Source organism: Bombus huntii, chromosome 13 (assembly GCF_024542735.1).
Source record: "Bombus huntii isolate Logan2020A chromosome 13, iyBomHunt1.1, whole genome shotgun sequence".
Lineage (NCBI taxonomy): Eukaryota > Metazoa > Arthropoda > Insecta > Hymenoptera > Apidae > Bombus > Bombus huntii.
Window position 1 is genome coordinate 826,486 of NC_066250.1, and position 27,754 is coordinate 854,239.

The 27,754-nt window shown below is 40.6% G+C and overlaps 1 protein-coding gene across 3 annotated transcripts in view; it reads left to right on the plus strand.

Moving 5' to 3' along the window:
- Window positions 1–27,636, plus strand: part of LOC126872510 (cGMP-dependent protein kinase, isozyme 2 forms cD4/T1/T3A/T3B) — a 54,925-nt gene extending 27,289 nt beyond the window's left edge. For 2 of the 3 annotated variants that reach the window (XM_050632574.1, XM_050632575.1), the window contains exons 2-10: window positions 1,128–1,294; window positions 23,822–24,041; window positions 24,127–24,190; window positions 24,265–24,437; window positions 24,692–24,838; window positions 25,486–25,932; window positions 26,069–26,368; window positions 26,445–26,507; window positions 26,611–27,636. In XM_050632574.1, the coding sequence (XP_050488531.1) occupies window positions 1,128–1,294; window positions 23,822–24,041; window positions 24,127–24,190; window positions 24,265–24,437; window positions 24,692–24,838; window positions 25,486–25,932; window positions 26,069–26,368; window positions 26,445–26,507; window positions 26,611–26,776 (1,747 nt within the window). In that variant the 3' untranslated portion in view covers window positions 26,777–27,636. Of the gene's footprint in view, window positions 1–1,127; window positions 1,295–5,585; window positions 7,339–23,821; window positions 24,042–24,126; window positions 24,191–24,264; window positions 24,438–24,691; window positions 24,839–25,485; window positions 25,933–26,068; window positions 26,369–26,444; window positions 26,508–26,610 lie in introns of those variants that run through there. The other variant, XM_050632576.1, reaches the window with a different exon arrangement.
- Window positions 27,637–27,754: the final 118 nt, after the last annotated feature.

Consider the following 27,754-nt stretch of genomic DNA (forward strand, 5'->3'; position numbering starts at 1 on the left):
CCGATCTATCTAGTCGAATGTATTCGATTCGAAATTTCGTACTAATATTCCACTAATCTATCATTGTTATCGATTCGAAGGCCATATATAGAGAGATCGATGACTCAACGATCACCGTACAACGTTAACATCGTTAAGAGTGAAATTTGGTCGTTCCTTGCGCAATTTCGAGTCATGGTTTCACCTATACAAATCGCATTCACCGCGCAACTACGTGACAGAGTGTTACATTCAGGATACTTTTAATTCACGACACGTGGCTTCGTTAACTTTACCTGTGTCGTTTCTTAACTAACCTCTTTCGTCGACGACTCTGTTCGATCGGTCGTAGGTGACACTCGTGCAACTTTCCAAACGCTGTATTCTTTAAACTTTCCATTGTTCCGTTAGAGCGCTTAAACATTTAGAAAACCACGATTTTGTCGTAAAGTAAGGTTGGAAAATTAGTTTGCTTGGCGATTCGTACGCACTTTTAAGCGAAATAACGAGTAAATTCCAAACACGACTGTTTTATGTACTACGCGATTATTCGCGATTATTTATTAGACGAGTCGCACGTAGGATAATAAGTTTTGTCTCTTGCAACAATTGATATGGAAGAAAAAGAAGTTAGAACAAGTCAGTCAGGAAGAAGTCGTAGAAATCTTCGTAGCAATTTTCGCATTAAATGTCTACGTAAGACGTTTAACGTTAAGGATATGACGTTACGATGGTAATATTCGCGTTTATTTTGCAAGTGCAACATCAAAAGTACCGAACCGTGTTTATCACGGTGCACCTGTTACAGGCCGCAAGTTGTTTACTGAACAAGTATGCAAGAAGATAGCCTGGTATACGTCAAACACTTTTTGCGTTTATTTAGAGTGGCGATAACGCTTTTTATTTTACTTTTTATTTTATCTTAATTTTCAGTTCCATTCTTATCGATTAATCGGATTTAGTACCCCGATCTAACGGATGAATATTCATCGGAATTTGTGAACTTTTTCTTATCATTTTTCTCGTTTTTTTTTTTTTTTTTTTTTTCTCCAAATCAGCCTCGTTCGAAGCGACGTTTCTAATAATCTTCTTACGATTAAAAGGGAAACCTTTGACAAAAAGGTGTCTGACTCTTTTTTCCTTCGTAGGTCTCGTGATCTGATCAAAGCAGCCATTTTGGATAATGACTTCATGAAGAACTTGGAGCTGACGCAAATCCGCGAGATCGTGGACTGCATGTATCCTGTTACCTTCTCGGCAGGTTCAACCATCATTCGCGAAGGAGATGTTGGGTCCATTGTGTATGTTATGGAGGGTGAGTTACACAGACCTTTCCCTTGTCCAGTATTATATTCTTTCGCGAGTATCGTAGTTCCAGAGCGTAAGAAATTGATCTGATTTATTTGGATATATATTTAAACAATCGCTGGAAATAAAATTGAAAGAACGTGGAGCCGAAAGGATTTCGTCGTACGGCTCGCGCGAGTAATTCCAGTCGAACGCAACCGACTCGTTAGAGGAAACTGTGCGCGATTACGCTTTTCCATGCGTTCCGGTTATAAATAGTTGGCCATGCTTTAACGAATATAGGCGGAAAATCGTCGTCTCTGACGAAGAGGCTTCGCGAATGACGGAATCACGATGGCTGTTAATCTTCCTCGCGCCGTGCAATTTCAGTTTATTCGCCAAGTCAGGCGAGTCGAGGTCGATCATTGTTCCCTGCGACCGCACAGTGTACCGTTATGCCCTCTTGCGTCGTCGCACGAAAATTTCTTCGCCGTTTTGCCTACACACTCCCCGTCGTATCGTTTTCCACGTGGAAAATTCATGACAGCAGATGTCGCAGAGACCGTTGTAATCATAAACGAGCGTATAGAGCTCCTTGCGATTTCAAGTTTGGAGGAAATTCTAATTCGACGTTCAACGAACTCGACCGTATTGCGAATATATGTAAGTACGTCGGAACAAGAATATTATCTGCTTTCTTTGTTCGATAGAGTTGCCATTTGACTGGCGAGAAACTTTCAATAAATTCGCTTTAATCCCGCAAACTATGCAACGCGTGATTCATCGTTCTTTGCAGGAACCGAATGATTCAAGCTTCTTTGCCTTTTCTTCCGAAAAACCGGTTCCCATAGCGGTAGTTATAAATAAAATGTTGCTGAAAATACTCGGCATTCTTTCCCAGCGATAAGGATCAATCTGCTATTTAAGCAAATTTCGCTCCATATCCGACGAACTCGGCTTAAAATATGCTAATATTTTCGAAATTTCGAACTAGCGAATACATTTTCTGGAATTGCGATGAAAGTATAATAAAAATACGATGTATTATAAAAATTACTCTCCAGCGTTAAGTAGAATGCCTATTAATAATTTTAAACCACCTTTCTCTTCTCTTTCTGCTTTTTTCTTTCGAACAAATTTAAAAAGTTTCGAAAATTAATTCTCCGGTCAGCAAACAATACGCGATTTCACTTTACGCTGAAAGTAAAATGCATATGCACGTAACGAGAGAAATTATCCTGATAGGTACGAATATAAATATTTAAAAATAGATCTTTAACATTCGCTAATTCGATCCAATGACTTGTAATAATTTTCGTACGAATTTCGAATATTCGCCGATGTCGACGGCGCGCCGATATAACGTTGTCGGTTGAGATCGCGTTGAAAATTTTCTCCTTCTCTATAAATATTTTACGTCGTACCAAAATCTGTTTCGTACCTACCAAGCTAGCCTCGCGACGAGCGATCGTAGTCGACGAATTTCAATTTCTTCGCATCGAGCAATTTCATACGAGTATTTTATTATAGTCGTACAAAGAAGCTTCGTTCTTGGCGAAATTTGCTTTTACTTCCGGTGCTGGTTGAGCGCATTCAGACACGATTTGCGCAACCAACAACGATACTACAATTAAATTCGAACGCAATGGGTCACGTGCAACGTAATAACGCGAATTTTTACGTGTAATAGCCACGATTAAGCCAACTGTGTAAACGTGTAACGTTTAACGTCAAGTCGCGTAACGATTGCGCAAATAATTACGAACACGAGTCTCTTGAACAGGAAGAGATTCAATGATTATACAGCATAGAACGGTGTATTTATAGCGATAGAATCTCTGGTCAATTTATTAATTAAAATGAGGATTTTCTTTGGAGGAAGAGCCGACCAATTTCGGAGCAATTAATTCCTTCCTCGCTTCTCATCATTTTCTTTCGTACATTCCTTGCAATAATTATTACGAATTAATCTACAAAATAAATGTAATATATTAAATCGGTCTGTAATAAATTGATCGTAAGAGATTCGTATCTACTAGAAATTATAAGAAGCTATTTGGTAATTTCCTCCCTACTTTGTGGCCGGTTTTTAGATTATTTAAGACGCGATGTTTCGATGGAAACGAAATAGAAAATCGATAGTTTCATCTAACGACGAAGGATGAGAATCACTGGCCTTTCTCTCGGAAGTTGGTGTACCGTGATAGCATAGTAATTAAAAAATACAACGGTTATAATGTATTTATAAAACAAAATTGTTTCGCATCGTTTTGTGACAATTCGAAGGTATCCGTGAAATGAAACGAGCAAAATCCGCCTGACAGAAACGTGTAAACCAAAGCCATGTTTCACTCGCATATTATCACCGGCATAACGTCATGCATATAATTTTACGTACCTATGTAACTATACTCTGACACTACTATGATTGTAATCGTAACAATAGTAGCATCCATTTTAATTGTATTACGGCAAATCCGTGATTCTTTTAGATGGTTTTTGATAATTGAATTTGGATAAAAGTACCTACTAGAAAAGCATGATTGGTACTGTCAGGAGGCTAATTTCAAATTTTCAAACGATGACCAATTTAAATTCTTAAATATACCTAACAAATTGAACGTGGATTTTTAAAATTTAAAATCACATAATAGGCTTATTCTATCTTCGATTCAATTTTAATCGCGATTAATTATATACCGTGTACTTTCTAACGTTAAACTTTCTCTTATAACACTTTTAGCGTAGGTTTAAATTTTGTTCGTGCCATTGGCAGGGAGAACGAAATCTGTAGGTTAATCGCTTTAGAAGGATTCCTCTTAATACAATGGTCTCGTTAAAGAGCGTACATGCCGAATCGATTAAAGTTTATACATAAAGTTAGAAACCTTTGTGCGTATGAATAAAATATATGAAATTACAGCGATAGAAGTGAAACGTGGTCGTAGGAAAATCATAATGATTGGAGTAAATTACGAGGGACGAGCAAATGAAAGTGTGAATTAACCATGTATTAGCGATGGTTTTTAGTATCCGACATAGAGGAAACTCGACCATTTCCACGATAATTTCAGTAAAATCTTAACGGTAAAATTATATTACAAGTTGTTCACTTGGTAATAATTTGCATGAAATTATTTTTTTATCCGAACCTTAGCAATCATGCGCGTTGCGGGATAATAAAATCATGAGTCATCGTTATAGCAGTAAGGAGAGTGGATTTAAATGTAATAACGGGACGTGTACTTTTAAATATATGTATGGAAAACATAGAGAACATCGAACGTAATATTAATGTCTGTCATATTTTGCAAGATACGTGTTATCTTAGAAAATTTACTTGTCGCGCGTATTACTCTTGGCTTATAGAGAACCGTTTCATCTTGCAGCAAATTTGCAAATTAAATATTACGTCAACGCGGGGCGTAGAATCGAAGCAAAAAGAAAGAAAGTTAGAATTTCAAGAATCGCTGGAAAAAGAGAAGGAAGATACAAGAAGAAAAAGAATTAATTACATCGGGGTTATTAGAGAAATCTATCCGCGTTAAAAAGCAAAGTGTAAAGCACTCCACAAATGGGAAATAATGACACGATGAGAAAAATAAAGGAAAGGGGAATACGAAGCCGGGGAATCGAGCGCAAAACGCGAGAAACAGTTCCAACCAAGATTGCTCCACTTTTGCTCGTAGTGTTTCCCACTTGTTCTCGCAATTAGGCTATGTTATTTCATTGCGATTTACGAAAGATAAACGAGTCAATTCAGGGGAAACGTAATTGGTGCATCGTTTCTGATCGTTCGTTCGTTGTTGAACTTGCGTGCTAACAATTACAAGACGAACGGACAAAAGGAAACTGCGAGACAGGTATTTCTCGAAGCGTAATCGAAAAAGTTCCAGTCGATTCGCGTATATCTCCGTGGTATATCCGTTTCTTCTCTTTTTATATAATTCGATACAAATCTGCAATGTCACACGCAATATGGTTGCCTCTTAATGGAATTAGTCGTGGAATTTCATGCCTCCAAAAAGAAGAATTTCGACGCGGATGCTCGAAGCGCATCAGCTGATACGACAAATATACGATATCTAGTCTTTCACCATCTCAATTATATCGTACAAGTTGATAAGGGTATCTTGCGGTATTCTCGAGTCACCCGATATACTTGTACGTACTTACGTGGGAGTGGTCGCGCCGAGGGCAATCGCATTCGCCTGAGAACCACTGTCCTTTCTCTCGCTAACAGCGAACTGGTGGGGGGATTGGCAGTCGGAGGGGAAGGGAGTTTCTCGTGCACGCTCTTTGCGGGCGTACTTTTCACCAGTCGCGAACGCTGTCAGTGAGCGTCAGTCTCGAAGGAGTGGTCCTGCCCGTATCCTCGTTCGCGACAGGATCCTTCTTTGTGAAAACATCATTCGTTCTTACTCCTCTTACATTCGCTCGCACTTTTCTCCACGGGATCCAAATCATCTTCTCGTCGTCGAATAACGAGCCATCGAAATTTCTTTGCCGATAAAACCGACCGATCCAAGTGGAAACGCGAGTGAACACGGAACCGTGATTTCATTGTCCATCGGATCTCTTGCGCAAGCAAACGATCTGTCGATCTGGTCGTCGTGTGTCTTCTACGTGACTTCTTGAGAAAACAACATTCCTCGATCTAAAACGCCGAGGAAACTTGGATTTCCATCGATCAGAGATAACGAGCTTTAGGTACGGGAGCAATGAAAAGTGATAAAGCTGAAAACGATAGGATTTGAGCGGAGAAGTACGCGAGACAGATTCGAGGCGGTGAAAAAGATCGAACAGTTTACCCGTTATTGCAGAATCGAGAGGTCCGATTCGTATCGAAAGGAATCGAGCCGGGACTAAGAATAGCGCGTCATTGTTCTGCTTCGTGACAGACCTGGAATTAGCCGCTCGAAAATCGCGCAACTCGCAGTTTTCCATCGCTGCCGGCTGTCGTTTACGCGCTGTCCTGAAGCATGAACCGGTGGGGAGTCGCTGGAACTTTTCGACGAACGCTGGACTCGTCGATTCGTTCCAAAAGCAATCCAGGTAGTTCTCAGAGACACGTGTTTCCCAGCGTCTTTTATACGGCTCGAAAACGCCCGATCCTTTAAGAGTTCGACAGTTCCGACTCGAAGGGCTGTTGCAAAGCCAAACAAAAAGGACGAAACGATCGGGGGAAACGTTCGTCGATCTTCCCACTGGATGAACGCCAGATCAACGTCGAAGTTGTCGTTCCCACGATCAAATTTACGGAGGGTTTCCAAACGAACGAGCGGCAGGAACCCTGGTGATTCTTAACAGCCCGTACAATCTACGTTCCTATCCCGAAGCGAAAAATGCGAGCTGGAGGCGTTGGAAAATGTCCAGCGCGGTGAATCATGTCCAAGGTCGCCCACTGGATCAAACGTTTCCAACTATCGTCTCGGAGCAACGTTCCGACGAGTCTCTTGCTATCTGATCTCGTTCAACGACCAAGATTCGTCGCTCTGTCTGTAAAAGTCTCTCGTGCTTGAACAACGAACTACGAGAAAGAATACTCCGTTTCCTAGTTTTTCGTCAATCTCGAAGGAAGCTCTGAAAGAGGTGGGAATTCTGGAAATCCCGAGATTCGTCCGACCATGAAAGTGAGAAGTTATCCTGGCAGAGCGGTGTTGGAGGACCCAGAGTTGCTGTTGGACCCTGACGCGACTCGAGGAAGGGCGATGGAGCTTCTTTACGAGGCCAGCTGGCGCGAGTGTGGCGTCAATTGGGCAAGTAACGCAAGAAGCAAACCTGCGTCGAGGGAGGACGAGTACAGACAACCTTATGCCGAGGTGATCTCCCAGCTGGAGGGTGTTCTGGATGGTAGCCGCGTTGACTCGTCGGCCAGGGAGGATTGCGAGTCGAGGAAATCGAGTAACATCAGCACGACCGACAGTGAATCGAGCGAATTGAATCAAAGAGGGAATAGTCAAGGTGGATTTCTCATACCCAGACCGAGACTGATCGTACCGGTTCACACCTACGCCAGGAGGCGACGAACCGGCGCTCCTCCGCCGGTTAGGAGACGACATATACGCGAAGGTATTTCGACACCGATTTTTTGCCGCTCTTTAAGCAACTATCTTTGCTTGGTGATGTCATTTGTTTCGCTCGAGCCTTCAAACCGTAGGAAAATTCCTCTTTTCCTTAATCGCTATCAAACTAGTTTCTATTACGTAAGAGAAGCTATTGATATTAAGATCTTCTAATCAGCGATTCGTGAAATTTCGCTGGTGATATTAGTTCGGTTATGCAAGAGTAGTAAGCACGTAGGAACATTCCCTAAAGATATTCTTAGCTGGTTATTGTAACACGAGTAATATGAATGGTTTAATCGCAAAACTTTTACACGAGACTGTATATCCTAAGCAGGATTGACTCGATATCGATGACATCGATCCATCGATCGGTATGCGTAACGCTTCTGAACACGCGGTACCGCAAGGTAAGAGCTGACACATTTCTGCGATAATAACGGGTTGTCCAGAATGTTCGTAGCGAAATTTGAGAAAAACGTGCGCACAATGCTTCTCGGGTAGCAACTATGACATAGAAATTCCTTGCCGTGGATTATTTTTATAAACAGCCGTATAAGAGAACGATTCGTGGGTCGATTCATGTTAGACTCGTTAAAACATTTTAAATGATTCGGTAGTACGAGACCGTACATTTCAGAGTGATCCTGACTGGAATAAATCTCACGCCGAATCGATATCGATCGATTATTCACTGGTGGATACATGGTCGTTCGTTGATCGTAGTAATTGATAGAAACTTTTGAACGATAGTGGTCTGAATGATTAATTTCTGCGTTTCTACGCTTTCGATAAAGTTCAACGATGAAATTTCCTGTTTGTGTAATTTTCTATGTAATTATCGTTAGACATACTGTACCTATCGAAAGTAAATGAAAGTCACGAAGGCTGGTACGTAAAAAAAGTTTATGGAAATGTATTCGACGGTAGAAAATGTCAGCGTTGCTTCAGGTGCTGGAGGAAGGCGATGACGATCTGAAGAAAATGTGAACATCGTGAACTATGCTCGAAGCGTATTTCGAAATCGATCGTCTCTTCCAAGCGAAGCTTTTTAAATCAAATTAACGCAAAATTAAAACATCGAAATAAATCGGATCGGAACAAAATATCAAAGAGGTAGGAATTTGAACGATTACTTCGACGCTCTTTACACGATCAAGCGATTGATCGTAATAACAATAGGAATAGTAATAAAAGAGGAAAATCTGCATATGTTGGGAACACGCGGTAATCGCGTAACAGGATATCACTCAGTCGTTGACATCACTAAAAATAAAAACCCAGCATGCTCGTATTAATTTAGTTGCAAAGTTTTCAGCATTTTTACGCTTTCAAACATCCTCTATTTAATTGGATGAGTTCGAGATTCACGATTTGAATTAAACATATGATATATTATCGTAACGATTACTTTGTGATAAATAGTTTATTTGAATAGTGGCCAAGCCCGATATCTAGATACACGTTAAGAATTGATAATTTCGGTGTTCGGGCTGCACCACGAATTGGAAGGAGAAAAAAAAATGACCGTGAGTCGTTGCATTTTAAAGTTTGTCACGCCTGTCTTCTTAGTTTATTTAAACATTTCTAAGAAGGATACATCAATTTTTCCTAATTCCTCGCAAAGAGACGAGAGGAAGTTGTCTAATCATAAAATTAGATACAATACACACGTAGGCAGAGAACGTCAATTAGACGGTACATATCCGCGAAGACTGGTTTGCACTACCACTCGTAGCGTCTAGATCCGGGTCGAGTCTCGACCGCTCGCGACCAGCTTTTGTAATCTTGTGAAAAATGTATGTCCTTGATTCGATCGGGATCCAACGCGAAATCTCGCGTTGGTCAACGAAAGCGAAGCGAAAATGTTCCGTTCGAGATCGATTCTTGCGTGAAACTCGACTTAACCCTTAGACGCATGATTTTTCTAAACATACCGAAATCTAAATATACCGAAAGATTAAAATCTCGTATTGACGTATCGTAAAGCCATAGTTACGGTACGGCAACACCAATAATATCAAAAAATAGATTGACGTAATAACTTGTGCATATAAATAGAAGACAAATGTGTGTCTCAACCTTCGATCGCAATGTTCTTGTGAAAGCAAATAACGATACAAAAATAAAATTGGATCGAAGTTGGACAAGAAGCGCGATCTTCGATTCTCCACAAATGCGAATACGACAAACGTTTCCGTATTACGCGAATATTAGCCGTTTACATACTTAATTTGACCTAACAGTCGGCTATCGTAAAAACTAGATTTAGGTCGGACGTCTCTATCGCAAGAGCAGCGTTGCTCAAGCCTGTTACTGCTCGTATCTTTCAACGCGAAGGTTGATTACACTGCTTCTAATCACGTTTCAGACGTTTACTTTGATTTTACTTTGTATCTTTATGGAGAACATCTTGCATAAGATAACGCGCATTGCGTTAACCGCGTTCTTTATATCGCGAAGAAGAAACGAATCGTATCTTCGAACATCAAATCGAATTTTTCTCCTTCGATCGATTATTTGTAATCGCGTTTCTGACCACTGCGATGATTTATCGACGACTCGGTTGAAAGTCGAAATTGAGAAACGAATCGGCCGAGCTTCGCGATATTTGGAAAGGAAGAAGAAATTTTACTTCGATGGAATTGAATTATCCGAAATTGAAAAAATTTCCACCTGTCTCTCTAAGACGAAAATGATTTTATTGCTGTGTTTTCACCCGCTCTCACTGACTATAAATTTTCCATAATTTCAAGTTGCCTTAAAGATTTCGAACCGAGATACCGCACATAAGAATGTTCGTCATTATCTTGCTAAAGAAACAATTATTTCTCAAGTATCATCCCACTGGTAAGAGATAATCTTAATTGCCACTGGATTCTCACAATTTTACTCTTTATTGCATTACGCAATCATAAGTATTATATTAAGTATTATCTATGAAATATGCGATCGTTGAAATAAGTTCAGCAATCTACTACTACAACACTAGTAGAATTCAAGTTCATAGGGATACAAAAATCGCAATTACTATTCGGAAATATTTTGTTTCACCCTTGGCTGCTCTCTCACGTTCGAACAACATATCGTTTCGTTTTCGTCGTTCTACCACGCGGCTGCTTTAACTTTAATTGACATTCTGATCGATTTTATTAGCGATGCTCCATTAATTCGAATATCGTTTTACGTTATTTCCTATAAAATTTTAATAGATTAGACAGAGGAATAAACTTACACGTTATGACGAGATCTCAAGGTGATCTTAGGTGATCGAGATGATTGCTTTTTGAATGAAGCTGCACATCTTGTTATACGATATTCGATGCTGTTTTTCATTCTCTACAAAAAAGTATCAAGATACTCGTATCCGAAAATGCTTTGTTCAAAACATATTTCAATGTTAATTTCATCGAGTTCTATCAAATTGCGTGTTTGAAAAACAAGGAGAACGTGAAGGTAAAAGCGCTGCGTTCCTCGTCTTTCCTACGATAAGTTCTACGAGATTAAAGTTAAAGTATCATTTGATCTAATTATCATTCGACCCGAGTAGCTTAATACTTTTTTATAGAGAATTAAAAAATGCACCGAATGGTGTATAAAAAAATGTATAGTTGCATTTGAAAAGCAAAGATCACCTTGAAATATCAAAGGCACATTCACCTACACGAGATTTATGGCCTTCGCGAGATATCTCAACCGAAACAAAATAAGTTTTGCTTGGCTCGACTTCCATCGTATACAAACGCGAGTAGAGACAAAAATCACGACCAGATTTAATCCCCTAGTTTCTGGAGCACGGAACGCGGTTACTCGTTAGCACGGTTTCCTCGTTGACTGTATTTTATGGGAGAAGCCATCCTATCGTGCAGTTTAGCGCGGCTTGCTGTTTTTATTTCGACTCGAGAGAGTTTCATCTGTTATTCATACGATGCTCATCGTGTTGCAACTTTCACGCTCCTCGGCCGCGTATCGTTTTAGAATTTGTTTTACTTTGGTAGTCTAGGTGTTAAACCGCGTCGTTCGTTAATCAGCTTAACCGATTCAACGATCGTACTACACGGTAATCAACGCACGAGGTATTAATTGCACGACTATTTCGTGTTTCCGTGTTTCCCACGTTCTTGCTACAAACCGCAGTTCTAATTGCAAATATTCGTTGCCGCTGCCTGGATTAATCGCGATGAGTTCGCTCCATGATCAACGATTCTCGTTGTGACTGCTGGTCTTAACGTTTCTTGTCGATCGATCGACAACGAAAGGGAGAAAGTCCCGTGAAACATAGTGCCCTACGTACAGAGAAAAACCAATTAAAAGCTTAACCGCAAGTTTTTCAACTATGAAGGTCCAAATCTGTTTTCAAAATCCCTTTCAATCTCGAATGAGAAATCTCAAGAATTTTCAGTCAATTTAAATGTCTGGGGAATCTTTGATTTCTAGTTGAACAAAGCGAGTGAGATCGTAAAGTGCGATGCGTTACGATACGTTAAACCGACTGTTATAAATTATTATTCGTTTTTAGACCGGTGGATGTTCGAGTTATGTAACTTGTTGATCGAGCAGTTATCGTGCCATATTTTATTCAACTAAATTAGTTAATATTTACCAGCCCATTTGCCATACCTTGTTGCTATTCGCCTTTAATTAGTCTTACGGGATTAGCGAGATTTTCCATACTGTATTCGAAAAGAAACTCAACGAGCTAGAAACTGAACGATTTGTGTTAATGCATTCTAAGTTATTACATTGTAAATGATTTTCCGTCCGAGTAATTTTCGTCGAAATTAACGAAGAAGAAAACAAGATTAATCAATTTCGCTGTATACTAATATCCCTACGTAGATACACGTGGATAAAAAATAGCTTTCAAGAAATTTTTCGAGCATCTCAAATCGCTTCTAATTTAATCTTGGGTAATCAAATTTTCATCGATCTTCTACCATTTTAACACTGTGGCTTTTTGGCCCGATTGCGCGAGACTGTCTATACCTATAGAAAAGAGACTACACAGTGGGTCTTTCGACCCAGATTTTCCGCTGACCTCCATCGATAAAACTACCTGGCAAACTGGTATCTTTCACACAAGAATACCCGGTGTTATATAGCCGCCTATTTAAGGAAACAAGCATCTAACGCGTTTTATAGAGAAGAAGAATCTGGTATTCGATATTTGAGCATAGATTAATATACCATGTACAGGTTGTCGTAGTTGTCCTAGTTGTCGTAGTTGTCGTAGTAGTATATTGTCAGTACACATTTATAGGTCAAAATAACAACAACAATGTCATTATTAAATAGTTATAGAAGAGAGGTGACAAAATTCTGAACGCATTACACACGCGAGTTATTCTCCCGTTTATGGCAACAGTAGTGCCTAGTCATCAGACGTAAACTTCGCTACATTCTCACTCGCAACAGAATAGTAATCCGCGGTTCACGTTTGTCTGATGTAAAAGTAACGTTTTCTCTGACTTTCTGTGTCGTTTTATGAGATAATGTTATGTACCAACTGTTACACTGTTATATGTCGTTAAAAGCGTCTGTGTTCGATCGACACGAGAGTATTTAACAGGTAAGCTCGATCGATTATTTTCTTCGTTTTCAGATTATTTTATAATACGCTCGCTTGTAGTCTTGAATCGAACGACTCAACAACTCTCGAATGGAAATATAGGAAGCTTTCTGTTACTATTGGCGAGCTTGTAATATGTATTTATCGAAGGCCAATGAACTTTCTATTTCTGGAACTATGTTTTAAATATCCATTGTGATATTATCGAAAATTCACGCTAAAGGGTTATGTCTTTCGTAGCAGCTCTCGGCTATACCAAAAAGAACGATATGAATAGATGAATAGACAAAGTATGAATGAATCAGGAATATTTACACGTAGTAGTAGTCGAAAGGTATCGTGATATTCCTACGACTCCAATTTCAAACGATAATTCTATTCTTTGCTGTTATCGGTCTTGTATTGGCAGGAATATTAAATATTTAGAAACGAAGTCGCGGTTGGAGTCGTATAAGTACGTACAGCTTCTGACTGCTACTAGATGTAAATATCTGTTATTTATTCATACTTCGTCACCGTAGTAACGCACGTTCGTGTCTATTGATAGCGTACATCCCTTTTCTTTCCATAACTCATTAACAATTCTGCCAGTGACATATATTTACTTGACATCTTTTTTTATCTCGACCTATAAAATATACTTACAACACATGGTCGGGGAAAAAGTCCACTGAGGTCAAAAGCGAAGGTGATTTCGAACAGAGGCACAGTGTTTAGTTCTAATCGACGAGTCAAGAATTATTTTTATACCCACCTATGATCCCAATTTTTGCCTTTTGGTTCTAAAATAATCATAAAACCCGTTACAATCGTATCTCCTAACTTTTTTAAATTTCATCTAAGGACGTGTTCCGCTTATTTTCATCTCGTGATTAATCTTTCTCGGCGTCTGCCCTCTTTGTATAAATCCCTTTAGAGTGTTTGTTTCTCCGTTGATATATCGAATGAGTCGACGACAGAATTATATTCAAAAGATCAACTAGAAGATCTCGAGAAGACATAGTGGGAAAAATATAGCGTAATCGCGTAAACCTAAGCGACAGAACCTTGGAACCTACTTGCGCTGTCATCGACGCTGAATTTTCTCAAGGATTGTATTCATAATACAGGCAATTCAGTGTTACGCGAGTGACACCGTTATTTAAAAGTACAATTTCCATGGACGGCACTTATTCGTACGCGCCTCATAACTCACCTAATTCTTTGTGAATTTTACCTCGTTATTAATTAAAATGGCTCGTGATATTCATAAGGGAAATACTTTGCATTCTTGTTCTTTGCTTCTTCGGTAAAAGTACCACACCGCCAAAAATGCGGGAAACGCGGGACCACCGAAATATAAATCTGAGCAAAGATATTAAGAAATCGAACTGGCTCAAACTGAATCGAGTTAAAGGGAGAAACCGAGCGAGTTTCGAAACAGGTCGTGCACCTATTCGCCCGAAATCGAGCTGAATTTGCTCCCAAACTGGCTGACAACATGTGGGTACTGGACGCTGAAAATTCCGAGGGATTTGGTTTCAAAGTAATCGCAGGAAATTCGTGCTGGATCGGTGAACAGCTGTCGTCCGAGATTCCACGCGATTCGAGTCACTCTGCTTCGCGATCTGGTTAGAGAAGAAGCAAGCCTTCTGTTGCGACGAACGATTAAACGTTTATGATCTTTGAATGTATATGGTAAAACTCAACGCTTTGAACAACTGCTTTTCTGTGCCACTACGATAGATTCTACTTAAAATTGTACGTCTTACGGCGACTGGATAATGTAACGCTTGACTCGAGTTCTTATCTTTTGTTGATAGTTTAGATGGGTTTAAGTAAACTTCCAAGTAATAACGATTTATATAATAGTACTTGCGTATGTTTGCGTTCATCATAATTTTCTTTTACGCGAATGCAGGCGCATTTGTTAATAAACGCGCTTTAAAAAGCGAAGGAAGAATTACTTTCACGCTACGCGCTCTAATCTGACACTTACGCGAATGAAATAGCCCGTCGAATCGCAGTTTCTGAATGACGCGCGGAAATAGACGGGGCTTTTCACCGACGAATCGCGTATTACGGACTTGCCTGAGGAATCTTAATAAATCCAACTGTCATTAATTTGGCAATTCCCTTTTTCTTGCTCGATCTTGCTTAAGTAAAGCCGTGCGAATCTTATAAGGATACAGCACGCGAGAAATAAGTTCTGGTATCTCGCAAAGTCGAAAAATATACCGATGACTCATGGTGAACAATGCAAGGGTTCCTTATACGCGCGCCTGGAGGCGGTACGGTGATAAGGACCATTTCTCCTAACAGCATTCTCTGCTCTACCAGCTCTCTAGTAATATATCCAGCTTCTACGGCAAATATTTTCTAAAGAAACATCCCGGTGTCTTATCAACCATATGCGTACACAAACAGTCTCGTTTCGGTTCTTCTTCTTCTTTGAAATCCCAAATTTCCTATCGTTCTATCCTACGGATAATCCTATAACTCTCGTCTCTTCGACTAAATCCCACGTTAATCTCCGTAACTCTTTCGTCGAAACAATCTTTCTCAAACAATGTGACACCATCGTCCCACAAACCTCTCCTCTAAAAGCAACATACAAGGAACACGTTCAGAGGCAAACCGTAAGAAATCTGCTCCGAAAAAGTGGTCTCGCGTCCTTGACGATATATTCGAGCCATCCTCGCTAGCGACGCGTTCGATGTCGCTAGAAGAACGAATCCATTGACCTAGTTCGACGAACAGGCACGAAAAAAGAGAAACATATATACCGATAACGAGGAAAGAAACGTTAGAGACAGCGATCCGCTTTTGCAAACTGGCTAGTCAAGGTTCCTGGCGAGCATTGACGTAAAAGCTGGTGGCTAGTCGACGCTCGAACCATGCATTTTCCCAACGAACCGCTTTGTCGTTATCCGCTACGGGTCGAAGAAACGAGATCGTCGGGTTGGACTGACGATAAGACACCGCTAGACCAAGTAAGCGGGAATTCAGTTACGCGGCTTTCGAATAAAACCTTTCAACGGGGATATCGTATGCGAGGCGTAAACTTTTTGTCCTGTTATATCGTCATGCTAGGTGGCCTGTCGCGGGTTTGTACACACACGGTACTCTTTGAAATTCTGCTCTACCCGATGTATACAGCCATTCGCGAAAGTATCGATACACCTTGTGGTATTTTTGTTTCAATGAGACATATGACGGTCTACCAGAAACGGAACCGATCATTTCTTGCACGATGTTCGACTTCGTCGTATCCAAGTACCCGATAGGTAGATGGTTAATTCTTAAAACAAACGACTTACCTTCGTAAATATATTTATGACAAGGAGATGACGGTAGTTTACTATGAAATGATTCGTTCGTGGAATTGACTTTGGCAGAGATTGCGAGAAAGTTTCTCGGTCCAACGAAGCCATTAAGCGTTGCAAAATTTCAAAGGACGAATCGGTACCACTGAGAGTTAAGTGGTAACGTTGTATTTCAAAACAGAGATCGTTCGACACGGTTCGTCGTAAGTCGAAGCGGAAAGTTTAAAGAACCGCAGCTGCGCAGAGTATGAACGAGTCATTTCGAAACTGTGTGCGTATGACGATTGTCGATCTCATAAACCATAAACCGTCTAAGGAACGTCAAACGCTGTCCGTTGTTAATAAAATAATTTTTCTTTCAGTCAATTTTAATTATAACGATCGTATTCTCCGTGGAACATCCGGTAGAAGTCTCCGGTAGAATATGCGAATAGAACATAAACCACGGACAGACCTCGAAGAAGAATTATCCTCTTCTTTCTTCTGTTAGCTTCTCTCGTTCGAGGTCTCTGGCAGGTCAGCTATAGCGGGTGGTCCCTTTTCTTCGTCTCTCGTACCTTCGAAGCATCTGCGAATACCTGAGACGCGTTCGAACAATTCCTTCGCGCTACACCTGGTGATCGTCGATGTATCCTCGAATTTATCCAAAGTACAGCAAGAAGTATCTTTTTACTAAATTGTCCGTCGTAGAGCGGAGAAAGAATTGCTAATAAATCATTGGCGATAACGTACGTGCACGTTCTATTTCCGCAAGAACGATTCGCTGGTTTGATTCTACTATAGATAGATTCTACTACAAGCGAATACGCGTAGTATAATACGAACGAATAATACGTCTACATACCGTAGAAAGCAACGATCTAATCGAATTTTACTACTCCGATTAACCGTACGTTCGTCTAGCGAAACAAGAGCGTAACTTTCTATCGAAATTGCGCAAGACGCTTTATAATTTATATTGCGCTTCGCGTTAAAGACTCTATTTAACCGTGTACGCGATCCAAACGGAAATACGTGTAACGTTGGCGATGCCGGCGTATCCGTTTAGAAAATTCCGATTCGAATCGAGTTTTTAACATTGCGAGGCACGAGCTCGCCTCTCTCGGATCCAGAACAAAAAGCTCGATGTCTGATTCATCGCTCGTTTTGCAAACATTATGGCAAAATACACTCGCACTAGATTTCAACACTAAACTATTCAAGTTGGAAGAGAGAGAGAGAGAGAGAATCGTGAAATCAGTGACAGAACGTTGTTTCGGCTTAATGGAGAAAGGAATTTTATCATTTTAGAGACGAGACAAGGAGAGATGCTCGTTCTACGAAAGCAGAATTTAGTTTATTCTTACTTTTCGTAGGAGAAAGGAGACGTCGTATCTGTTTGCACGGTAAGGTTTCTAATAAAACTGACACGTATTAATCACTCGCAATTACAGACTTCCTTTATTTGCGATTCATATTGGATATATAATAGCTCTTTATTTCTAATATTTTGTTTTCTCGTAGTGTTACAAAACTATGTAGCAAGTTGAATGGACTTGCTTTTTGAATCGATAAACGTCTATTATACAAAGCAACAGGACAATGGAAATCGTGTCTATAGAAATATATAACGGATCAGCTGCTTAATTTCCTCGTCGATCGTCGTTGAAAACTGTAGACCGTAATTTCAGGAAGTTTTAGAATATCTTGCAACAACTATCGTTGATCGACGTTTCGGTTAAAAGTATCGCTGCTCAAATTACTTTTCCAGCAAAAGTTTTCGCTTTATACCGTCTGCCATTCGGGCTTTGCGTTCTGTCATTCATCAAGATGATCTATCTACATCGAGATTGCCTCGATATTCTAAATCGATCGCTTCTTGTTTTTCGCGATGGTCGAAGGTTATACAACGTTTCGCGGATAACGCGTGTATATAAATGTCATTACAAATGTCACGTACATGTACCGAGAACCCGACGGAATTTCATTCCTTTTTCATTTCGTAATCGAGAATTCGTGACCAGGTAACATTATTCCGTTAGTCACGTAATTATATTCACTTTCCAAACTTTATCCTGTTTCGCAGCGAGCGGGAAAGCACTGTCGTCCGTTTCCAGGCTCTACGAATTTTATCGACTCGTTTCATACTCCAAAGATCTCGAATTCTATCCGATTAACTTCCAACATTTTCCAAATGATCATTCGATAGCCCGATATGTCGTTTCCTCGAATGGATGTTTAAAAGAGCTGTCGGAGACGAGTTACGCGAGGTCAGCGTTAATATCGGACGAGGATTCCTAGGACGGAGGTGAAGACTCGTAAAACCGAGACTCGAAAGAGCGAACCACGGCTCTTAGAGGAACGCGATCGTGTCAGAAAATTACGAAACGCGATAGCAAATGCGTGCAAAACGTACACGCCAGCGATCCTACTTTTAAAACTGTCGCACTCGTTGAGAGTTCTCGCTTACTCGCATCTTTCAAACGTTCAACTCGCAAGGGCCGCGTTGATCTCGTCGAGCCTAACTTTAGTCGCAAGCAACGACTTGGCGCTTATTTTCCGCTGCTTTTCCTCCTCGATAATTTACCCAAGTCGTGACGTAATTCATTCAGAGACGGCTTCGACTAATCGGGACGTAGAATCCTTTGCGCTTAATTGAATAACGAAGTCGATGACCCCTGAAAGCGACACTTTGCCAACTATGACGAACAATTTTGAAATTGCCAATTTGTATTAACGTCGCGCGATTCCAGGCATTGATACCTGTCTTATTAAAAATTGCTCGAAATTAGGGCCATTGTCGAACCTCGGACAAGGGCTCCGCGATTAATCAAAGTCACCGCCGTGTTTGTCTTCTATGAGCGATATCTCGATTTAAATTCAGATGGTATTTGCGAATAGCATAACGAATTAGAGATAAGGGACAACCTTGATTACAAGATGAAGCAACTTATGCAAATGAGTAAGTTCTTGTTCAGGCATTAGTGTATTGCGTTACCGTATTGCATTACGCACAATAAGTACCAGGGGCTAGCGCGTTCCTAGATTTTCAATCCCCTTCCCATTTGCGAAACCGTCGTTTTTTTCTTTTTTTTTTTTATTTTTTATTTTATTTTCTGCCTTCTGAATGGTAATCCGACGCTCCGTCGTGCTGTAACGCGACTCCTATTGAACATCTGGATAAATACCTTATTTACGATCACTTCCTACGATAATATAACGTAATAGGTTAGAAAACGTATAGCGGAACGTAATACGAGGTCAGCGAAGATTTGAAAGAACTGTGGGAAAAATTAAACTTTACGATCGTCCCTCGAGATGTTGAATATTAATGTCAAGTACGAACGTTCTGGTGAAATTCGCGTTGGCACAGCTCCGAAACCTTGTCCTTTGAAACGCTTTTCGCTATCGTTATTTATAGTTTACGAGGAAATAACTTTCTCGAGTATCCGTCACGCGAGGAATTTTTATCGGGACGCGAGCTTTCATCGTGGCTGAACGTTTAACCTTCAGGTGCATGGGGTCTCGTTTTCTCCGTTCGTTTACCGCTTCGCTATGCGAACAGACTTTGAAGCAGAAAATCCTCGTAACGACACCACCGTGTTAATCTATTCAGAGAAAATAAGTAAATCGCGGTAACACACCTCGAGAAGCGTTCGCTCGCACGTGTAATCTTGAACGACACATACTTTTAAATGTACGCGGAAATATGAAAAAATAAAAACGATTGATCGAAGCTACGAGGTCATCGTCGCAAATAGCTTGACGCGTTCACCGCGACAGATTCTTTTAAAGACTTTTCTATTTCACGATACGGGACTCTGCCATGCCATACTCGTCTCGGCGTATGTTTTGTATCGCGCTTTCACGTTTGAAAATTTTGTCAAATACGTTACAACGTATTACAATTGTTTTAATCCAAATGATACGTACGATATAAAGTATCCTTAGCGGCACGGGACCAATAACAGCCGTACAACCAACAAGTCGTTACATTTTTACCTCTAAGGAGCAAACGAGTCTCGTAGAATTTCTCGCTATTATTACGTGTTACGTAACTTTGTCTTGCAAATACTTAATTAGCGTTTATTTCGTTGAGAAATGTGGAAAGATGACGGCGATATAAAAAAAAAGAGGCGGCAGCCCAGAGGAAGGTTCGTTACGGGGCCTGTATGTCCCGTATCACGGTGAACGCGTTAACATCGCCGCATAGGATCGTAGGAAACTTCGAATCTCCGTTCGTACGAGTACGTTTGCCAATTTGAAGGTTCGAGCTCTGTTCTCCGGTAGAGTAACCGAAGTGAAACTTTCGAACGGCAGTCGCGATCGTTCGATGCGAACTGAGCCAAACTGATAGATCGGCAAAGTCCAGAGAAGAGTCGAAGAATGGCCAGTTATCCCGGGGAATCGCATCGGTTGGAAACCGGTTCGCAACGTAAGTCTCTTTGTACCGGCGGGTTCTTGACAGGATACGTTATATGCACGCGAGGAAGTGAAAGCAACGTTCACGGGACAATACGGCCGTGGACTATCCCCTTCTCTCAACCCTCTCTTTGACAAAATATCCACGTATTACCGAATTACAGTATAGATCCTAACGAATCATGAACGCGCTATAGAAGACGCGCCAGAAATAGAAAAGAGGAAGACGCGTGAAACCTGGAGCGAGCCGAATGCGTATCCTTTTCTCTCTCGTTCGTTCGCCGTCTTCGTCTAAAAGGCCGAACATCGCGCCTTCGTTGCTAAAGTGAATCACCTTCGACGGTTTAAATTATGCCGGCGCAACAGTAAATCAAGCATTTCGCGAAAGACGAGACAACGCGAAGAGATGCATGCACTGGAAGAAGCGGCTGGTGGCCTCGTTTAATCGAGAAGAGCACGCCTCCACGACAGATATACGATATACCGAGTGGCGGAACGAGTTACGCGTTAAGAAACACGCTCCAAGCTGTTGTCGAGCTTCGCAAAAACCAAGCTTTCACGTGTCTACCTGACTTTTATGCGACGGATGATCGGAGAAAACGGAGATACCGGCCAATCGCTCTGTTAAGGCATAGAAACTTCGAGCTCGGCGATCTGAAAAGTTCGTTTAATATTAAGAAATCTTTCTGATTGTTCGTATAAAGGTGAATCGTTGTAACGAGTTGATTCGATGATACGCAGCTGCTTCTTCCTTTCTTTCTTTCCTTCTTCGTAAAGGTTTCGATAGAAGCGATATCCTTAGGATACCAGTTTCGCTTCTTTCGACCATTGCCATTTTAGATCGCACGGAAATCAAACTGATTATAAAGTCAAACGCTCGCTTATGGATTCCGCTATTAGATCGATGAAATTCTTAGAAAACGTAATCGATCGGTTTCGCTGTCGAGTGGCTCGCCTAACGAGGAAACACGATTACTACGAATAGAAAATATAGAAAGTAATAATAGAGGAAACGAATTAGACGTTTCCCAGCACCTAAAGAAGGCCAAATGTCATTTATCACGGAAGAGTTCACGTTCATAGATCTCTCTCGTCTTTTTCTTCGCGTAGCCATCGGTAATATTTCAACTTGAAGCGTACATCGTGCCAACCGATTATTACCAACTCGTGACGAATATTTATAGCGGCAACGGTCAGCTACGATTGGCTAATCGTTTTCATTTAACAATTACTCTCCCTTCCTCGATCTATTTCTGCGCCGGCTCGCGCTTTTCCTAGAAAAGAAACGCGGATCTAACGAATCCAGATGAAGTCGATCCGTTTACAGAGAGGGTATTGTCGCGAACGAGTACGCGTTTCTCGGAATTCCGATGCAAACCACCGTAGCGTTGGTTCGATCAATTTGCAGATTTCCACCGATCCACGCTATATCGATTCGATGGAACGCCGAAAGGATCGACTTTAGGATTTACGTCGATCAAACGTTCTTCGTTCCTCCCAGCGAATAGTACGAGTTCTTAAACCCCATTTTTCGCAACGTTTTCTTCTCATTACGTTAACGCGAAGAAAATAATCGCAGCTTCGTCGTACGCGATCCGATAGAGACGCCTAAAATCGCCGATTGCACGCCGAGTATCGGTAACAAAAATTTTGAAGTCGACGGTATCTTGCTAATACCTTGAAAAATTACTAAACCGCATAAGGGAACTTCCGCCGGGTAGATAGCAGTTTCCTCCGCTTTACGTTCTCCGAGTGGAGCGAAGAAAGAAACGACGAATTGCGGAATAGCGCTCCGAAGAATTGTTTACGGTCGGTAATAGCGGCACAAACAGTCTAATCGGAGAAGCAAGAACGTGGGCGAAATCGAGTATACAATGCACACGTTAACGGTAAGCGAACAGAAAACTGCACAGGTACCGGATGCTTTTATGAATAGGCCCATTGTGCGCTAAGGGATTGGGTCTGAGATAACTGCGTACGTTCGTTACATCCGGTCCACACTCGCGTCCACGCGCTGAAAAATGTTGATTACTATAGCAGAGAGGGCAATCTTTACACACTGCCGCGTGACGCAATTTGCTCCATTCGGACAACCGCAAAATTACCAGTTTTACAAGATGTTTCTTATTTTTCGTCGCGCTTAAGATTTCTTGCGGGGTTTTTGGTCGTGCGAGATTTTTTAGCGAGGCACGCGGTTTAATGCCGCGCATTTATCACGAAACATTGCCAAAGAAGCTCGGTATAACATTATCTAAAAAGTAATTATTAACGACATTGGATATTTGAAAACTTTGTTAAACAGTGTAATTTAAGGCCCCGACTGTTCCCCTAATTTATCAATTAGAACCGCTTCTTCGATGATAGCGGCGCGGTTTATCATCGAGTAAAAGTACGATCGATGAAAGGAATTTCGAAAAATCCGATTCTGTCGATACGATTGTATCTTTGATGTTTCCACGTATGATAGAAGAATATGATTTGTATGCGTTATATAGCATAAGCTTGACGAGTCGTCTAATGTGTTTTTGATTATCTGCTGCGAAGATTTCAACAGCATGCGTCCGCTGGATTGCAGGATTTTCGAGATAGCGTAATTACATCTATCGAGTTACTTCGGATTGAAATATTAGACGTTCCAAGTTATCCAGAAACGCGAATCAAATTGTTCGCGTGTAACGCTAAATATGTACAAAAATGAAATACGAATTTCAATTACGACGAATACGAGGAATTAAGATTTCATAAAAAGTACATCTGCGTGATCCGCAGCTTATCCTGCCAGGTTCCATCGTGCGTAACAAACCACGCAGGTATTGCTCGAATTTTGTAATAATCGATTTTTGCGCCAACAACTACGTCATCTGGTTCTACTGACTGATGCACAATATCTACCGACTGATGCACAATATTCTCCTTAACGTGCATGATACGGTCGATCGTTTGTTAGCGTGAACCGCGACTAGTGGAAAACTTCGTCGAAACGCGATCGCCTGCGCTGGTTAGTCGAAATTTATCTCTCGGCCGTGTTAGGAAAAAGCAACGAGAAATCTTCGTTTGATGTTTACTTTCGTTTAATTTGATAAAAAAAAAAAAATTGTGTTCTCAGGAAAAATCACATCCTGCTCGATGATACTGTACGTTGTGTGGCACGAAAATAATGTCCGGACGATGTTTGACAGATCCAGCAAATACTAATTGTTCGACCTTGTTTGCAGAGGGTAAAGTGGAAGTGTCTCGCGATGGCAAATACTTGAGCACTCTGGCACCGGGCAAGGTGCTCGGTGAGCTGGCAATTCTTTACAATTGTAAGAGGACAGCGACGATAACAGCGGCTACAGATTGCCAGCTATGGGCCATCGATCGGCAATGCTTCCAAACGATTATGATGAGAACCGGCCTCTCGCGGCAGGCCGAATACACGGATTTCTTAAAGAGGTAAAAATCATTTCCACGCGATAACTGTATCAGAGCGGAAGAGCGAAGACACGCTTAACGAACGACGTGATTTTGTTTGTTTCAGCGTTCCTATCTTCAAGAATTTGCCCGAGGAGACTTTAATCAAAATTTCAGACGTATTGGAAGAGGTAAGCTTTGGTATCTTCTCGATGATACTCTTCCCGTTTCTCGTTTATTCCATATCGTGTACGTACTTCTACAGACCTTTTACAACAATGGGGATTACATAATCAGGCAAGGAGCAAGAGGAGACACGTTTTTCATAATAAGCAAAGGGCAAGTTCGCGTGACGATAAAGCAGCCCGATACTCCGGAAGAAAAGTACATCAGGACGTTAAGCAAAGGCGATTTCTTCGGCGAGAAGGCGCTTCAAGGGTAATTGTTTTAAATTTCATTAGATTATTATAAAATAGGGGAATTCGATCGGTATAAGGGAACAATTTTGGATATTAAAACGGTAAACAACGACGAAAGAGAAAAATTTAACTTCTAATTTGTATTCTTTGCTTGCCAAATATAGGACGTTACCACAGTATGTACGTAGTCGATATACTATATGTCGCACTTTCGTCTCGTCATAATCCCACGGTATCGTCCTAAATATTAAAGTGCACGAAACGTTTCCACAGAGACGACCTGAGAACGGCCAACATAATCGCCGACGATCCGGAAGGAGTGAGTTGCTTGGTGATAGACCGTGAAACGTTCAATCAGCTAATCTCGTCTCTGGATGAAATTCGTACGCGGTATAAAGACGAGCTCGTGGAACGTAGAAGGTGAGCCTTTATGAACTTACAGTTCGCAATCCGATCGTACGCCGGTAAAACGTGGCTTTATTACTAATAACCGCGTTAACTCTCATGAACGTTAATTATACACGACCATAATCATGATCGTGAATCGTCTGTTAAATCCCTGGTCTATGTGTATCTGTATGTTATGTTTCACGCCTACTACCTAGGATGGGAGAATAGAGCGTGCTATCTCGGAGTAAGTTTCGCGTTACGGTACAACCATGTGTGTGCTAATGATTCAACAATTAAGCTAACGTTTCGCTTTTTTCTTCGAGACGTGCCAGCAATTTGCATTAATGCCGCGTCGCTTAGAATAGAGGCTCGCATAACACGGAAAAAATGAAAAAGATTAGAAACTAACTAGTTGTTAATAAACCCTATTAATGCGGTATTAATGTAATTTAAGAGCATAGCATCTCGATATAGTTACTCTTAAAAATACTCTGATTACGTTAGATCGCTATTAGGTAATGTTTCAGGCTAGAAAGACATTTTCGCTTGTTCTTTTATTACTCGTTGGCAATTATTTCAATTTCTGACAAGAGTGTACCAGCGAAAAGTTAGTGTAATTAGCGATCGTGCAAATATAGAACGAACGAATCCATCATCCGAATAACGCTTTGATACAGGTTGAACGAGGAATTCAGAGATTTAAGGCTACAAGATCTTCGACCACTGGCTACTCTAGGTGTAGGCGGTTTCGGAAGAGTCGAATTGGTTCAAATAGTCGGGGACAGCAGTAGATCCTTCGCTCTAAAACAGATGAAGAAAGCCCAGATCGTTGAAACACGACAACAGCAACACATTATGTCGGAGAAAAGAATTATGGGTGAAGCTGATTGCGACTTTGTCGTGAAGCTGTTCAAAACGTTCAAAGACAGGAAATATCTTTATATGCTGATGGAAGCTTGCCTTGGTGGCGAACTCTGGACTGTTCTAAGGGACAAAGGTCATTTTGACGACGGCACGACACGATTTTACACCGCTTGTGTCGTCGAAGCTTTCGATTATCTTCACTCTAGGAACATTATATACAGAGATCTCAAACCGGAGAATCTTTTGCTTGATAGTCAAGGGTAAGATGATTTTTAACGTAGATCTAACGTACAGGATGAGGTAAAGAAAATTTCCTCCGACACGTATCACTGTACATAGATGTGATACAGCAACGTAACATCGACGACATTCTTAAACGCTAGTCATATTTTTTAGATACGTAAAACTGGTTGACTTTGGTTTTGCCAAGCGTTTGGATCACGGGAGAAAAACGTGGACTTTCTGTGGTACACCCGAGTATGTTGCACCGGAAGTTATTTTAAACAAGGGACACGATATCAGTGCCGATTACTGGTCCCTTGGTGTACTGATGTTCGAACTTCTCACGGGTACACCGCCATTCACTGGTGGCGATCCAATGAAAACTTATAACATTATTTTAAAAGGAATCGACGCTATAGAATTTCCTAGATCGATCACACGAAATGCAACTGCGTTGATTAAAAAGCTGTGCAGGTAATGATTAAGCTATTATCATAATATTAATTAAACTATTATCGGATAGACCGTGAAATTAATTATTTATTTTAAGGGATAATCCTGCAGAGCGTCTTGGATACCAAAAAGGTGGCATTAGCGAAATACAAAAACATAAGTAGGTGTATCAAAATTTGTATTAGTTGCGTAAAAAGAAATTAATTGCGTGAAAAAGAAAAGGGAGAGAAATTGTTTAACAACGATCCTATTTTCTTGTTTAGATGGTTCGACGGGTTTAACTGGGAAGGCCTCAGATCGAGAACTCTTGAACCTCCAATCATGCCACGAGTTCAAAGTGCCACCGATACAACGAACTTTGACGAGTATCCTCCGGATTCAGATCCTCCTCCTCCTGACGACTTATCCGGCTGGGATAATGATTTTTAATCGATATTTAATTTATTTGTTCAAAGAAATCGTTATTTTCGAAAGAGAAAAAGTGAGAAATGTTGGAAAAAGCTTCGGCTCGTGTCGCAAGAATCGCAAGATAATTGGAAGGTCGGTGGAGAACGTGACCATCAGCATCCGCATTTATTCAACGAGCTGGTACTATGTGATGTTTAGATAATTGTTTAAAATAACATCGATCGCCGAATACTATAATACAAAGAAAACGAAACTGGCCTGTGATACGATAATTAGGCCGTTGAAAATTAGCTTTTCCAAACTTTTCGAGTCTATCGAATGATCCATAGATTCGAACATAGAGAAGATTATCTTTTTACCGTACTATCTAACGAGAAATATGAATTTTCAAGACGTCGGCCAAAATATTATTGGCATGAATTAAACATGCGTCTAATTTAGGAAAATCTTTACACACACGAGCTCGCGTTCGATAAGATTAGAACTCGAACGTGGCATCGTGAGACGCGCACGAATGCGTTAAGTGCCATACCTAACAAAGGTAAGAGTCGAATACGATACGTGTGTACGAAGCGTCCACCTGAACGTGCACGATGTACAGTGAACTTAAATTGTAAGAGACATCTTGCCATCGAAATTGCAAAGTCGTGCACACAGTTTTACAGAATGAAGTATGTCGGATTCTTCTAGCGTCCGATTCATTGTTGTTTGATTTACTCTATAGTTTATTGTAATAATTCTATTTTAATTAATCATGCGAAAACGTGACTCCTGTAAATAATTGACTATAAATAAATATATATATATATAATATAAAAATATATATATATACTTAGCAATTCAATGTATATCGATTATAAATAAAGTTTTATTAATGCTAATGGTGCGTAACTGGTTATTGTTATGGTTATCGTATGTTTGTCTTAGACTCCTTTCAAACAAATTTTGTATTTTATTCAATTATATTTTTATATTTGTAATGTTTTTGAAATTTAATTG